Source organism: Chiloscyllium plagiosum, chromosome 25 (assembly GCF_004010195.1).
Source record: "Chiloscyllium plagiosum isolate BGI_BamShark_2017 chromosome 25, ASM401019v2, whole genome shotgun sequence".
Lineage (NCBI taxonomy): Eukaryota > Metazoa > Chordata > Chondrichthyes > Orectolobiformes > Hemiscylliidae > Chiloscyllium > Chiloscyllium plagiosum.
This window is the reverse complement of record NC_057734.1, coordinates 8,147,676-8,163,062: the sequence shown is the minus strand read 5'-3', so window position 1 is coordinate 8,163,062 and position 15,387 is coordinate 8,147,676. Positions and strand designations below refer to the sequence as shown.

The window sequence follows — 15,387 nt, the reverse complement described above, 5'->3', positions numbered from 1 at the left end:
TTTCTGGTCTCCTTCCTATCGGAAAGATGTTGTGAAACTTGAAAGGGTTCAGAAAAGATTTACAAGGATGTTGCCAGGGTTGGAGGATCTGAGCTACAGGGAGAGGCTGAACAGGCTGGGGCTATTTTCCCTGGAGCGTCGGAGGCTGAGGGTTAACCTTATAGAGGATTACAAAATTATTAGGGGCATGGATAGGATAAATAGACAAAGTCTTTTCCTTGGAGCCAGGGAGTCCAGAACTAGAGGGCATAGGTTTAGGGTGAGCGGGGAAAGATATAAAAGAGACCTGAGGGGCAACTTTTTCACGCAGAGGGTGCTACATGTATGAAATGAGCTGCCAGAGGAAGTGGTGGAGGCTGGTACAGTTGCAACATTTAAGAGGCATCTGGATGGGTATATGAATAGGAAGAGTTTGGAGGGATATGGACCGCGTGTTGGCAGGTGGGACTAGATTGGGTTGGGATATCTGGTCGGCATGGACGGGTTGGACTGAAGGATCTGTTTCCATGCTGTACATTTCTATGACTCTATGACTCTAAGCTTGACACTATCCAGGACAAAGCAGCCCGCTTGATAGACACCACATCCACAAACCTCCAATCCCACCACGCTCAGGAGCAGCAGTGTATACTATTTACAAGATGCACTGCTGGTATTCACCAAAGATCCTTAGACAGTACTTTCCAAACCCACAATCCCTTCCATATAGAAGGACAAGGGCAGCAAATACATAGGCAGACCACCTCCTGCAAGTTCCCCTCCAAGCCACTCACCATCATTTCCATCACATATATGTTCCATATACTAGACTTAGATTTCAGGTCAATGGACTTTTGTTTGGCAAGAATGTTAGGGATATGAACCAGGGTGGTTATGATGTTGTGAATGTCCAGGTCAGCCATGGAATATTTAAGGAACTGAGTACTGTTTGCAGAGGGAAATAAATTGACTAAGTGAGTGGGCAAACATCTGGCAGATGGAGTACAATATTGGTAAATGTGAGGTCATTCATTTTGGTAGGAAAGTCAGCAAACTAGATTATTATTTAAATGGTGAAAAATCACAGCATGCTGTTGTGCAGAGGGACCTGGGTGCCCTGGTGCATGAATCTGCAGATGCAGAAGGAAATTAAGAAGGCAAATGGAATATCGTCCTTCATTGCTAGAGGGATGGAGTTTAAAAGTAGGGGGGTTATGCTGCAGCTGTATAGGGAGCTGGTGAAGCCACATGTGGAATACTGCATGCAGTTTTAGTCTCCTTACTGGAGAACGGATATACTGGCACTAGAGGGAGTGCAGAGGAGGTTCACTAGGTTGGTTCTGGAGCTGAGAGGGTTGACTTATGAGGAGAGATTGAGAAGACTTGGGACTATAGTCATTGGAATTTAGAAGAATGAGGGAGGATCTTATAGAAACATCCAAAATGATGAAGGGAATTGATAAGATAGAAGCAGGGAGGTTATTACCACTGGCAGGTGAAACCAGAACTAGGGGGCAGAGCCTCAAAATAAGGGGGAGCAGATTTAGGACTGAGTTCAGGAGGAACTTCTTCACTCAAGGGGCTGTGAATCTGTGGAATTCACTGACCAGTGAAGCAGTTGAGGCTACCTCATTGAATGTTGAAAGGCAAAGATAGATTTTTGGACAATAAAGGAATTAAGGGTTATGGTGAGCGGGCAAGTAAGTGGAGCGGAATCCCAGGAAAAGATCAGCCATGATCTTATAGAATGGCGGAGCGGGCTCAATGGGCCAGATGGCCTACTCCTGCTCCTGTTTCTTCTGCTGTTATGTAGCACGGTCAAAGGGTGGAATGGCCTTCTGTTCCCAAATTTCTACAATAACAAGGGAGTCAATCTCTTGCTTGAGTTATGCCAAATTTATAAAACTCTGACATTGGTGATTGACAAAGGAACCAGAAGAAACATAGGAAAATAGGAACCAAAGTAGATTCTGCCCTCTGATCCAGCTCCATCATTGAATATGGGAAATTATTGTTTCCAGTGAGTAATTGCCCTTTGGAATGCCCTGCCCAAAAAGCTGGGGAAATCTAGTTTGTTTTTGTTATTCACTCATTGGATGTGGACAACACTGACTAGACCAGCATTTATTGCCCATTCCTAATTGCCCTTGAGAAGGTGGTGGTGAGTTGCCTTCTTAAACTGCTGAAGTCCATGTGCTGTACATACACATACCATACTATTAGGGTGGGAATTTTGACCAAGTGATACTAGAGGAACAGTGATATATTTCCAAGTCAGGATGGTGAGTGGCTGGGAGGGGAACTTGCAAGGGGTAGTGTTTCTATGTACCTGCTATCATTGTCCTATTAAATGGAAGCAATTGTGGGCTTGGAAGGTGTTGTCCAAGAATGCTTGGTAAATTTCTGCACTGCATCTTGTAGATAGTTCACACTGCTGCTACTGAGCTTCGGTGGTGTAAGGACTGGATGTTTGTGGATGTGGTGCCAATCAAGTGGGCTGCTTTGACCTGGATGGTGTCAAGCTGCTTAAGTGTTGTTGGAGCTGCACCCATCCAGGCAAGTGGGGAGTATTCCATCACATACATGTTCCATATATTTGACTCGAAATGAGTGCCCAGAACATCGTATTTTTACTTGAGAGATTGGGAGAGCCTTGGTTGGATGCTTGGTTTGCCGGAAGTCACGGTGGATGATCCAAGAAATAGTGCAGGAGTTGCTGGCTGCAAAGATAGCCTGGGCAGGAGACTTGGCTCATTTAAGGTGGCAGTTTTTTCAAAGATTTCTCCAAAAAGAATAAAAGATAAAAACATCCCTTCTAACTTGCACAATCCCCCACATCTGTCACAGTTTCCCCATGTCCTACCATACCAATCATGCCACCTCATGTCCTCCTTGCACCCCTCGTGCAATTCATACCCTCCATGCCAAACTATGTCCTGTTACCTACATCCCATGACCCTTTATTCCAAGTTAGGGTGCCTACTCATGCCAACCTATGCTCTTGAGCGATCATTGTTGCCTTTACATCTACTATGTCAACTCACCTTGTGTCCAACATGAGCTCATGTTGAGATTTAAAATTCTTTTTAAAAGAAAAGATGGCTTTTGGAGCTGATACATAATTGTAAAGCACTTTAATATGAAGTAATATTGATTCTCAGGTGAAATGTGTCACAGTTGAACTGTACACAATTGATGTATCTCCAGCACCACTTCCATTTTCCAATCCACTCATCCCTTTTAATCCCTTCTTCCTCTGCAATCCACCTTCTAGATTGTGTATCATGGCGAAGAGCTAGACAATGCTATCACCATGGTGACAGCACCCATACCTGAAACGCCAGACCAATCACTCATTACAGCGTCAGGCTGAGATTTTCATTTTGTCCACGGAACTATACCCCATTTCATTTCTACAACCTGATTTCTGCCCACTCGCTCCCTTCACCTCCAACAGTCATAGGTTCAAACCGAGGCATTACCATTTACTCGAAAATTAGAAGATAGAATAAAATATCATGAAAGGTTGTAGCAAGTCAGATTTGATTCAATCATGGGGCTGAAAGCCTCATTCAACTGATATTTGGTCAATGTTTTTTGAACTCTTCAAATTGTATCCAAGTGATTTATCCATTTCATATAGTCGTAGAGTCATACAGCACGGAACAGACTGTTTGGTCCAACTAGTCATAGAGTCATAGAGATGTACCAGCATGGAAACAGACTCTTCAGTCCAACCAATCCATGCCGACCATAATCCCAAACTAAACTACTCCCACCTGCCTGTTCTTATCCCAGATCCCTCCAAACCTTTCTTCTTCATGTACTTATCTAAGTGTTTTTTAAACATTGTAATTGCATCTGCAACCATCACTTCCTTTGAAAGTTCATTCCACAAGCAAGCCACTCTCTGTGTAAAACAAATTGCCTCTAATGTCTTCTTAAATTTTTTCTCCTTTCATCTTAAAAACATACCTCCTCATTGAGGGGCATAATCCCCCACCTAGGGAAAAGAGACCTGCCACATCCCCCTCATTATTTTAGAATAGAGTCCCTACAGTGTGGAAACAGGCCATTTGGCTCAACAAGTCCACACTGACCCTCCAAAATAACCCACCCAGACCCATTCCCCTATTACTCGACATTTACCCCTGGCTAATGCTCCTAACCTACACATCCCTGATCACTATGGGCAATTTAGTATGACCAATTCACCTCTCCTGCACATCCTTGGACTGTGGGAGGAGACCAGAGCAAACCCACACTGACACAGGGAGAATGTGCAAACTCCACACAGACAGTCACGCAAGGCTGGTATTGAACCGAGGTTCCTGGCGCTGTGAGGTAACAGTGCTAACCACTGAGCCAACCTTTCAACCTCCTACACTCCAGTGAAAAAAGTATCAGTCTTCGAGCCTCTCTTTATAACTCAAACCCATCAATCCCAGCAACATCCTGGTAAATCTCTTCTGAACCCTCTCCAGTTTAATAATATCATTACACCAAGACCTAGAAGTCTGTATTTGAATAATGTTAGAGTTAAAAGCAGTGCTGAATTGCCCTGCAGCAACAAAAAGGAGACCTCATGGTTTGTAGGCTGTTTTTGATATATCCTTTGACCACATTGAGTCTGCTTTCTCTCTTCCAAACTTGAGCAGATCCTGTTGAGAAAAATGGTGTCAATTATAGGGAGTCGTCCCAATTTTGACACAAAGATCATTATTTGCTTTACAAGCACAAAATCCAGGCAGTGACTAAATCAATCACAAAGCTTCAGTTCATTTAGAAAGAAAGATATTTGGAAATGTTTCCATGCCGTTCAAACATCTTGTCATATTTTGATGGGTAGAGGTTTGATATGAGCTGCTTTAAGGTGTTTATTCTTCCTTCTGAGCCACTCGTACACTTAAGTTACAATCCAGAACTGAGCACAGGATGTCTCATCACGTTACCAACAGCATTGTTCAAAGTGTTCTCATGCTAATTCACGGACTCTTTTTACTTAGTCTCAGTGGTTCAGGTACGGTTGGAAAAACAAAGAGTTTTGTCTATGGTGTATCATTTATTGTATTCTTACTTGCTGATACCAGCACTACTGGGGGGTCATAATCAGTGACTCCAAGCATTATCTACAGATGGCTGAGAAGAGATAGCTCAGACTGGCTAATTTACAGAGGGAGTACTGGTTGCTGATTCATTGGCAGAGTTGTTGGGAAAGAAATGAGTAATTGTCAACTTTTTTACATTCATTCAGAGGTATAAAGGCTTTTCTGGCATTTATTGCTCATCCCTAATTATATCCCTAAGTAATAATGAGATACCTTCTTGAATCATTGGAGTCTCTGATCTCTCATATGCTAATTTATATTATATTAAATTTGACTTATTGTTGAGTTTACATGCATTAGTCTATGTTTATATTAGAGTTGATCTTTCTCTGCGCCTTCTCTGTAGCTGGAACACTATATTCTGCATTCTGTTCGATTACCCTGATGTACTTAAGTAAGGTATGGTTTGTCTGGTTAGTACATAAATCAATACTTTTCACTGTATCTCAATGCATGTGACAATAATAAATCAAATCAAATCAGATTTCTGTGGTGTAGGGACACACACAGTGCTGTTAAAGAGAGAGGATTGACACAATGACACTGTCGGAACAGCGATATATTTCAAAGTCAGGATGGTGGATTGAGGAGAAACTTGCAAGTGATGAGGTTGCCATGTATCTTATCCTGCTAGATGGAAGTGGTCATGAGTTTGAAGGTGTTGTCGTAGGAGAATGTCCGCAGTGCATCTTGGAGATGGTACTGATTTCTACTACCGAGCGTCGGTGGTGGAGGGAGTGAATGCTAGTGAGTGTCATGCCAACCAAGTGAGTTGTCTTGTCCTGGATGGCATCAAACGCTTTGAGTGTTATTGGAGCTTCACCCATCCAGGCAAGTGGGGAGCATTCCATCACACTCTTGCGTTGTACCTTGTTGATGGTAGACAGGCTTTGGGGAATCAGGGGGAGTTACTCACCGCACTGCTCTTGGTAGCACTGTTGATGAAATCTTCCACCACTTTACTGATGAGAGTAGACTGATGTGATGGGATTTGTCCGGGTTGGTTATGTCCTGGTTTTTGTGTTCAGGACATACCTGGGCAATTATCCGAATTATTGATTACGTGCCAGTGTTGTAGCTATACTCGAACAGCTTGGCTAGGGGTGCGGCAAGTTCTGGAGCACAACTCTTCAGTATTGTAGCCGGAATGTTGTCAGGGTCTGTAGCCTTCACAGACCAGCACCTCCAACCATTCCGTGATGTTACATGGAGTGAATCGAATTGGATGAATTGTTGCATCTACAATGTTGGGGCCTCTGAAGGAGGCTGAAATGGATCATCCACTCGGCACTTCCGGCTGAAGAATGTTTCAAATGTTTCAGCCCTACATTTTGCACTGATGTGCTGGACACCTCCATCATTGAGGATGGGGATATTTTTTGAAGCCTTCTCCTCCAGTGAGCTATTTAACAGCTCACCACCATTCAGGACTGGGTGTGGTAGGACTGCAGAGCTGAGATCTGATCCATCAGTTGTAGGTTTGCTTAGCTCTGTCTGTCACTTACTGCTTATACAGTTTGGCATGCAAGTAGCCTTCTTTGGTAGCTTCACCAGGTTAACATCTCATTTCCAAATATGCCTGATGCTGCTCCTGGCATGCCCTCCTACATTTTCTATTCAACCAGGGTTGATCCCCTGGCTTGATGGTAATAGTTGAGTGGGGGATATGCTGAGCCAGGAGGTTACAGACTGTACCGGAGTACAATATTGGTCCAGAGTGCCTAATGGATGCCCAGTCTTGGGTAATGAGATCGGTTCCAAATCCATCCCATTTAGTACGGTGGTCATTCCACCCAACATGACGGAAAGTGTCCTCAATGTCAAGGATTGAACACAGCTGCAGATTTTTCATCTTTTGCCTTTGAACTAAGTGAAAGGTCAGAGTTCACAATACAGGCAGTATCACAGCCAAAGATTAAAGAAGAAAATGAACCAAGTCAGGAGTTCTGTTTCACAGTCAAGTCTGAATGGAAGTGTCATGAATTTTCATAAAAATGAAGAAAATAAAGGCAATAAAAATCGATATGGCCCAATCTTTCCTGAAAAGCAGCATTTCATTTTGGAATTTAAAAAAATAAAGTGCTGAGGATGCTGCAAGAACAGTAATTTTTGGAGAAACTCAACAGGTCTGGCAGCACCTGTGGAGAGAAAACAGATTTAACACTTTGGGTCAGTGACCTTTCTTCTGATGGTGGCTAGGAAAAGGTGGAATATTGCTGGAGACATGGTGGGTGAAGGAGAAAGGAGGAAGCAATAGGTGAAGACAGAAAGCTCCGAAGGAGAGAAGGAATATCAGGCAGACAAAGGGATTGAAAATGATAAGCCAGGGAGAGGAAAGAGCTGCCAATGGGGATCATGAGTAGGTGAAAGCAGGCCATGTGATGACAGGGCCTGAGGTGTGAGGGTGGGACTGGGGAGAAGATGTTCAGGGTCTAAAGTTATTGAACTCAGCACTGAGACCTGAAGGCTGCAAGGTCCCCAAGAGGACAATGAGGTGTTGTTTCTTCCTCCAGCTTGCAATGAGCTTCACTGGAACACAAAGAGAGACAGAGATGTTGTCGAGGGATGGTGGTTGTGTGTTAAAGTGGCAAGCAACTGGATATTCGCAGTTATTTTTTGCAGGCAGAACATAGGCGTTCCGCAAAGAGGTCACCCAGTCAGTATTGTATCTCCCCAGTGTAGAGGAGACCATGGTGTGAGCAGTGAACACCGTAGAAAAGATTGACTGAATTGCAGTAAATAACTGCTTCACCTGGAAGTTGTGTTTGGGCCTTTGGATACTGAAGAGGGAGGAAGTAAACAGGCATGTGTTACATTTTGTGCTGTTGCAGAGGAAGATGCCATGGGGCTGTGGGGTGGAGGGGGGATGTTGCGAGTGAAGGAGGAGTGGACCAAGGTGCCCCATAGGGAATGGTCGCTGCAGAAAGCTGACAAGGGAAGGGAGTGGAATAAGTGTTTGGTGGTAGCACCTCGTGGAGGTGGCAGAAGTAGCAGCTTATGATCCTTTGGATGTGGAGGTTGGTGGGATGGTAGGTAATGACCAGAAGAACCCATTCGGTGTTATGGGAGGGAACAGAAGGAATCAGGGAGCAAGTGTGGGAGATGGGTGGACCCAGCTGAGGATCTTATCAACCATGGTGGTGGGAAATCTTCAGCTGAGGAAACATATGGACATTTCTGAGGTCCCCCAGGGAAGGTGGGATTGATGGAATAGATGCGACAGAGACAGAGAAACTGGGAGAATGGGATGGAGTCCTTACAGGAAGCACGGTGTGAGAAGGTATAAACAGGGTAACTGTGGGAGTTGCTGGGTTTCTAGTGTATATCAGTGGCAGGCCTATCCCCAGAAATGGAAACAGAGATGTCAAGGAAGGGAAGGCAAGAGTCAGAGATGGACCAAGTGAAGGTGAGAAAGGAGTGAAAACTGGAAGCAAAATTGGTAAATTTTTCCAAATCCAAATGAGAGAGGGAAAAGGCATCAGTGATGTTAACAATATACTGGAGAAAGAGTTGTGTGTGGGGCTGAGCAGAATTGGAACAAATTCCAATTTTATACCCCACAAAGAGACAGGCATAACTGAGGCCCGTGCTGGTAGTCATGGCCACACCTTTGATCTGAAGAGGGCACAAGGACTTCCTGTAACTTTACCCCATTGAGAAGGTAGAGGCTGAAGTCATTGATAACAGACTCTGGGAAAGGGTCACGTCTGGATGTTCGACTTACCTGCAGAAAATATGGCTGCCACATGGGCCAAGCTCCAAACAATGAGCTTTGAGAAAGAAGCAGCAGCTAATCAGAGATAATAAACCTGTTAAATTTACTACAACTTGTTTCTCATGCAGTAAAATCAAGGACTGCAGATGCTGGAAACCAGATTCTAGATTAGATTGGTGCTGGAGAAGCACAGCAGTTCAGGCAGCATCCGTGGAGCAGAAAAATCAACGTTTCGGGCAAAAGCCCTTCATCAGGAAGACTGATGAAGGGTTTTTGCCCAAAACGTCGATTTTCTTGCTCCTCGGATGCTGCCTGAACTGCTGTGCGTCTCCAGCACCAATCTAATCTAGTTTCTCATGCAGTGTTCACCTCTGTCACCTACCCTAGACATGACATCCATCTAATCAACCTCATCAAAGTATTTACTACTGAATTGGCATCAGCTGCAGCTTCTGTAACTATCATAATGGAATATCCACCAGTCACTGGGTTGATGTTATCCAAATCTATCGTTCCTTAAAAGCTGATGCTTGGAACAGGGAGGAGACTTCTCTCTAAATGTCTGGTGTTGTGTGTAAAGCCCAATTCTGAAAGTCCCTGAGCCCCAGTTACACTTGCCCAAGTGAAAGCCTCATATGGAAAATTGAGCATACGAATTTCAAACCAACAGGCAGGATGACTCATGGAGAAGAAGGAAGAGCTTATATTGTGATGACAAACTTTGAATTAATGAAATAGTTGCCAGTTACATTTATTTGAAGATGTTTTAAGTGACATAATTAATTGTTTGTGAATTTATATTGCAAACCACAGCAGGAGCTGTTATGATGTACTCGCTACAGTGACTTTGCCACGTTAGGACCCCAGCCTCATCTTTCAGCTTCAGACATGGTGTCCCGGCTGCTGCCTTTGCTGAGGCTGAAGTATCTGTTACATTGTCGCACAGTTCCATGGCATTAGTTTTATGATCTCCTCGGGGCCATTGTAAAGCAAAGTTTTATGTGCTGTGATTACACAAGGTGAATTGCCCTATATCTGCTTAATGAAATAGCTTCTCTCTCTGATGATTCAGTGGGGACTTGGCTACAGTTAGCTGCTTAATCAGGCATCTGCTCTGCGCATCTGACTAGGAGAAACCGAACAAGAAGTTCAGACACTGAGGCATCATTGGCTCCTTCCCAGCTATCTGAGCCAGGAGGCTGTTGCCTCAAGTTGAGAAATGATTGCTGGTGGATGGAACTACTTTGAGAAGGAAAAGGAGTGCAGTCATTTTTAAAAGACCTTCAATATTTTCTTTATTGTTGGGTGTTCACAGGGAGGTTTCTGCAGGAAGGAGAGTGGGACTATGAATTTGCATTTTCGCTCCTCATTTACTCTCCATCACGTACAGCTACCTTTGGGACATTTGTCCTTGTGACAATAAAGATGTGCCAGAAATAACTTGACGGCTTCATCTTATCAGCTTATTTTTTTTCTCCCAGTACAATATTCCTTACTTGCGCATCCAAATTGCACATCCTAATGCAGTGCTGCATTTGTTTATCCTCGTAAGTCCCTCATGTTTTCAGGGAAAAAAAACGTGCATTTATTTCATGTTTACTTTTGCTCATTATTGGTTGAGTGTATGACCCTACAGGCTTAAATCATTCTGTGGCACCACTTGAGTGACGCCATTTTAGATCGTAGAAGCTTGAGGCAACCAGGCAATAAACAGCTCAAGCCTGACCCCCTTTGTGGTTTAAACATAGAAACATAGAAGATAAGAGCAAGAGAAGGCCATTCAGCCCTTTGAGCCTGCTCTGCCATTCTTTGTGATCATGGCTGAATGTCCAACTCAACAACCTAATCCTGCTTTCTCCCCATAACCTTTGATCCCATTCACCCCAAGTGCTATATCTAGCTGCCCCTTAAATGCATTCAATGTTTTGGCACCATCTGCTTCCTGTGATAATGAACCCCACAGGCCCACCACTCTCTGGGTGAAGAAATGTCCCCTCATCTCCGTCCTACATCATAACAGCAGTGGTTAGCACTGCTGCCTCACAGCGCCAGGGACCCGGGTTCAATTCCCGCCTTGGGCAACTGTCTGTGTGGAGTCTGCACATTCTCCTCGTGTCTGCGTGGGTTTCCTCCGGGTGCTCCGGTTTCCTCCCACAGTCCAAAGATGTGCAGGTTAGGTGAACTAGCCATGGGAAATTGCCCGTAGTGTTAGGTGCATTGGTCAGGGATGAATGTAGGGGAATGGGTCTGGGTGAGTTGCTCTTTGGAGGGTCGGTGTAGACTTGTTGGGCCGAAGGGCCTGTTTCCACACTGAAGGGAATCAAATCTAATCTAATCTAAATGGTCCACGCTGAATCCTCAGACTGTGATCCCTGGTTTTGGACACCCCCACCATCGGGAACATCCTCCCTGCATCTACTCTGTCTAGCCCTGTTGGAATTTTATAAGTCTCTATGAGATACCCCCCCCCATTTGTCTGAACTCCAGCGAAAACAATCCTAAGCCCATCAATCTTTCCTCATATGTCAGTCTTGCCATCCCCAAAAACCTTCTCTTGAGAGCAAAAGCATCCTTCCACAGAAAAGTTTACAAAGAGGAATCAATAAACTGTGCAAAGTGGAATTTTGGACTGAGTAAACAAGTCCTGGGTGCAGCGCAGACTCATTCTGAAAGGAGAACAGGTCTTGTTTGTTGTAAAGAAATGAAAATTAAGACATGCACTTGATATACACAGGCCTCAGCATCTTGATGCACTTGGACAAGACAACCAATACAAGGGAATGCATATCAATAGTAAGATCCTGCTGAGAGCCGTGTATATCAAGAGAATGCCTTTGTTTTCATTGCTGTACCACGAGCATGACATGATGAGCCTGCAAGCTCCCAGGGCCTACCCTTCGACATGCTTTCCCTGAAGCACCAAGGATCTGGTCCCTTAAGGTAGTGAGACAGGTAGATAAAGTGGTTAAAAAGACATATGACATATGTGAAAAGGCATAGGGTTTATGAGCAGGGAGGATGATGCTGGAATAGTCTAAACTATTGATTAGGCCACAGCTAGATTACCGTATGCAGTTTTGGAGGGGTGTGACAGCTCTGGAGAGAGTGCAGAGGAGATTTCCAAAATATTGCCTTGGCTGGAGAGTTTCAGTTTTGAAGAGAGAGGGGACAGAATGGAGTTTTTTGCAATGGAGCAGAGGCAACTGAGAGGGGACATGGTTGAGATGTATAAAATTATGGGAGGAACATATGATGAGGGCATAGACAGGTTTGACAGTCAGGAGCTTTTCCCCTTGATGGAGGGATCGATGACCAGGGGCATTCACTTAAGGTGAGGGGCAGGAGGTTTCGGGTTTAGAGGAGATATGAGGAAAATATTTTCACTCAGAGGGTGGTGAGTGTCTGAAACTCACTGCCTGTAAGGGTGGGAGAGACAAAAACCCTCATCACATTGAAGAAGTATTTAGAAGTGCACTTATGATGCCAAGGTATACAAAGCTGTGTGACAAGTGCTGAAAAATTGGATTAGAATAGTTAGGTTAGTTTAGAATAGTTAGGTTAGAAATGGTTAGGTTAGTTTAGAATTATGTTAGTTTTTGACCGATGCAAACTCAATGGGCTAACGGCCCTTTTCTGTGCTGTTGACATCTGTGACTCTCCCTCAAAGTTGATGAGTTGTGTACTTCGGCAGCTCTTTTAGGGCATACACCACACCGAGTTAGTACAAATAATGGAGATTTAGAAGCTTCTGGATGGATGCCTGGTCTGCAAAATGTTTGCTAACCTCAGCTGAGATATGGAATTTGCTTGGACTGAGGGTAACCCACTCAGGAGTTTACGTCTCTGATCCATGACCAATGTTTCCAGTCAGAAAATGTGCACATCAGCAGAGGCCAGAACTGCGTTAATATTGGCCTTAGTGTCCATGAGTCTGCCAGTTTAGTGTCAGACAGGATGTCCCTTGCATATGATACCGAGAGGAGGTTGACACCAGGGTCCCTCGGCCTCGCCTTAGCAACAACTGTTGGAGTTGGAAAAACAAAATGAGCACTTTCCTTTTGCATGCATTACAGAATTCAGTTACCTCAGATGTGAAATGAAGCCTTTACGAATTGTAATATCTTATCTGTTTGTTCAACAGAGTGGCCAGAGTTTGTGAAGAACTACGCACCTTGGTGGGCATCCCACACACTGGACTGGCTGAAATACGGCAGGAAAGTCCTGGTGGTTCATTATGAAGATCTGAAACGTGATCTCTTCAACCAGCTGAAGAAAATGGTGTCCGTGCTGGGCCTCGACGTCTCTGATGACCGGCTACTTTGCGTTGAAAGCCAAAAGGACGGCAATTTCAAACGCTCTGGCCTTCGCAAACTGGAATATGATCCCTACACACCCGAGATGAGGAAGATGATTGACGCTTTCATCAAAACTGTTGACACGGCCCTCAAACTGAGAAACCTGACTGGTGTCCCTGAGGACTATGCCCCCAGATGATTTTGTCAGTAAATGCTTTCAAAACATGGCTGTATCTCCTTTCCCTTTCCCTGGCCAGGACTCCTCTCCATCCAGTGGGTGGCTTCTTTTTTGATACTCTGCAGCTATTAGCTTTCCAAGTGCATCAATTGTCTAGAGTAAAGGTCACCAAATGCAGCTGGGGTTAGTAACCTTTTAGTGTAGACTTGCTAGCAGACAATCTTTAGCAAGTGGAGTGTCACGAGTAAGGGACAATGACTGATATGGAATCCATGCAACTTTTTTAATGGGAGTTTGACAAACAGGCTCTTTGAAACTGAACAATACTCTTAGTTATCGTTTTGTTTCAGCTAAGGAGTGGTGCTGCCTACCTACAGAGGGAAGGGATTATCCGGCAATAATCTCTGAGGAATCTGGTCCTCTGCACCGAATTGGAGTGAAACTGGGGTAATTGAGTTGGCAGCTAAAGTCTTCTTGTTTACATAGAGGAGAGTGGAGGAGAGGGTTGGAGAGTTGGAGAGAAACGTTTCAACAGCATTTCACACCTCGCTGACATCGCAATAGGTTGGATGATACTGATGTGCACCCTTTGGTTTGTCAAGATGACTGCACAATCCATTCCTACTTCAGTGAGAGTTGACCAGTAAAAATGAAGGATGATGTCTTGGATTGGGAAGTAGGCCTGAAAGTATTGTATCAATAAGAGTGAGCAGCAACATGATAGCTACCAGTAAGTTAACCATACACACAGAGTTTGCAAAGATCACATGAGCTGCCTGAAACAATAAATTGCTCCTACCTATCCAATTTTCCGTGAAAACCTCAATTATTGGCTTTAGCCAAATAGCAATTAAACCTATAGTTATTCTCACCTATACAATTTGACCGACCAGGTTGTCGCTAAATTATTTCAGCCTCGATTTCTGCTTCTGAGTCGCAGAGCAGGAATCAAGAGATTTTGCCTCCCTTGAGGGAAAATAATTGCCCCGAACGGTCAGGGGACAGGGCAGCTGCTGGAGGGAATTGGAGCCACCACCCCAGATGCAGGACAGAGGTAAGCCACTAAGGAACGGGGGTGGGGGAGTGCTCCTTCAAAGACCTACCTCAGTTCTCTGGGAGAGGCAGTTTTGTTTCTCAATGCTTCAAGGGCTGCTTTTCTGAATAAGTCGTCAGCTTGGAATTTCAAGAGCCCTTATCCAGAAGCATTTAAATCTCCCCGAAAGAATTGTAACTCCCACACAATGAGTGAAGACCCACGCTCCAGCAAAAAATAGACTCAGCCTGAACTCAGCACTGAGTTCAAATGGGGGCGTTCCCACATTTGGAAACCATGACTTATGGAGAAAGTGAGGACTGCAGATGCTGGAGATCAGAGTCAAGAGTGCGGTGCTGGAAAAACACAGCAGGTCAGGCAGCATCCGAAGGGCAAGAGAATTGACACTTTGGGCATAAGCCAATGAAGGGCATATGTAACATCGATTCTCCTGCTCCTCAGATGCAACCTGACCTGCTGTGCTTTTCCAGCACCACAAATCATGATTTATCCCCATCTCCCCTTCCTCAGCAAAAACAGGATCTATCTAGAATTAGGACAGGAATTCTAGGTCTGGGATCACACTACTATTTGAAAGGTCCAAGAGTCTCCAGATCTTCATGAAAATCTAGGCCTGATTGCTGAGTTGACTGGTCTGGCATTTGTCTCCCACAACCAGGCCACCTATTTGTGTTAGCATTCTGATCAATTGATGTAGCATCTTTTAAGAATGCATTCTCTGCCATTCTCCAGGAATTGGCTTTCTCTGGTGGTCTACTCAAAAGGAATAGCCGTCTTCAGTTTTTCAGTTTCAGTATCAACTATATGAGGGACATGGGAAAGAGACCAAGTAGCTAATACCATTAATCGTCCACTGCCAGAAATACCTATTCAATGACAAAGACTAAAGGAAGGTTATCCTTCATTGCTACCAAACCAAATTACAAGGGGGGAGGTATTTGTCATTCAGCTATATTGCATCCTGTTTGGGATCTTGTCAATTGGTGGTGATGTCCATATCTCTGAGCCAGATCATCACACTCTGAATTCCAGACTTTTTTTCCTGAATTGAATCCAAA

At 44.3% G+C, this 15,387-nt stretch overlaps 1 protein-coding gene across 4 annotated transcripts in view; it reads left to right on the top strand.

Moving 5' to 3' along the window:
* The window catches only part of wscd2 (WSC domain containing 2), a 561,402-nt gene extending 546,717 nt beyond the window's left edge, over positions 1-14,685 (top strand). For all 4 annotated transcript variants that reach the window (XM_043715459.1, XM_043715457.1, XM_043715461.1 and 1 more), the window contains one exon: positions 12,944-14,685. In XM_043715459.1, coding sequence (XP_043571394.1) covers positions 12,944-13,296 — 353 coding nt within the window. In that variant the 3' untranslated portion in view covers positions 13,297-14,685. The remainder of the gene's footprint in view (positions 1-12,943) is intronic.
* The last annotated feature ends 702 nt before the right edge of the window (positions 14,686-15,387 follow it).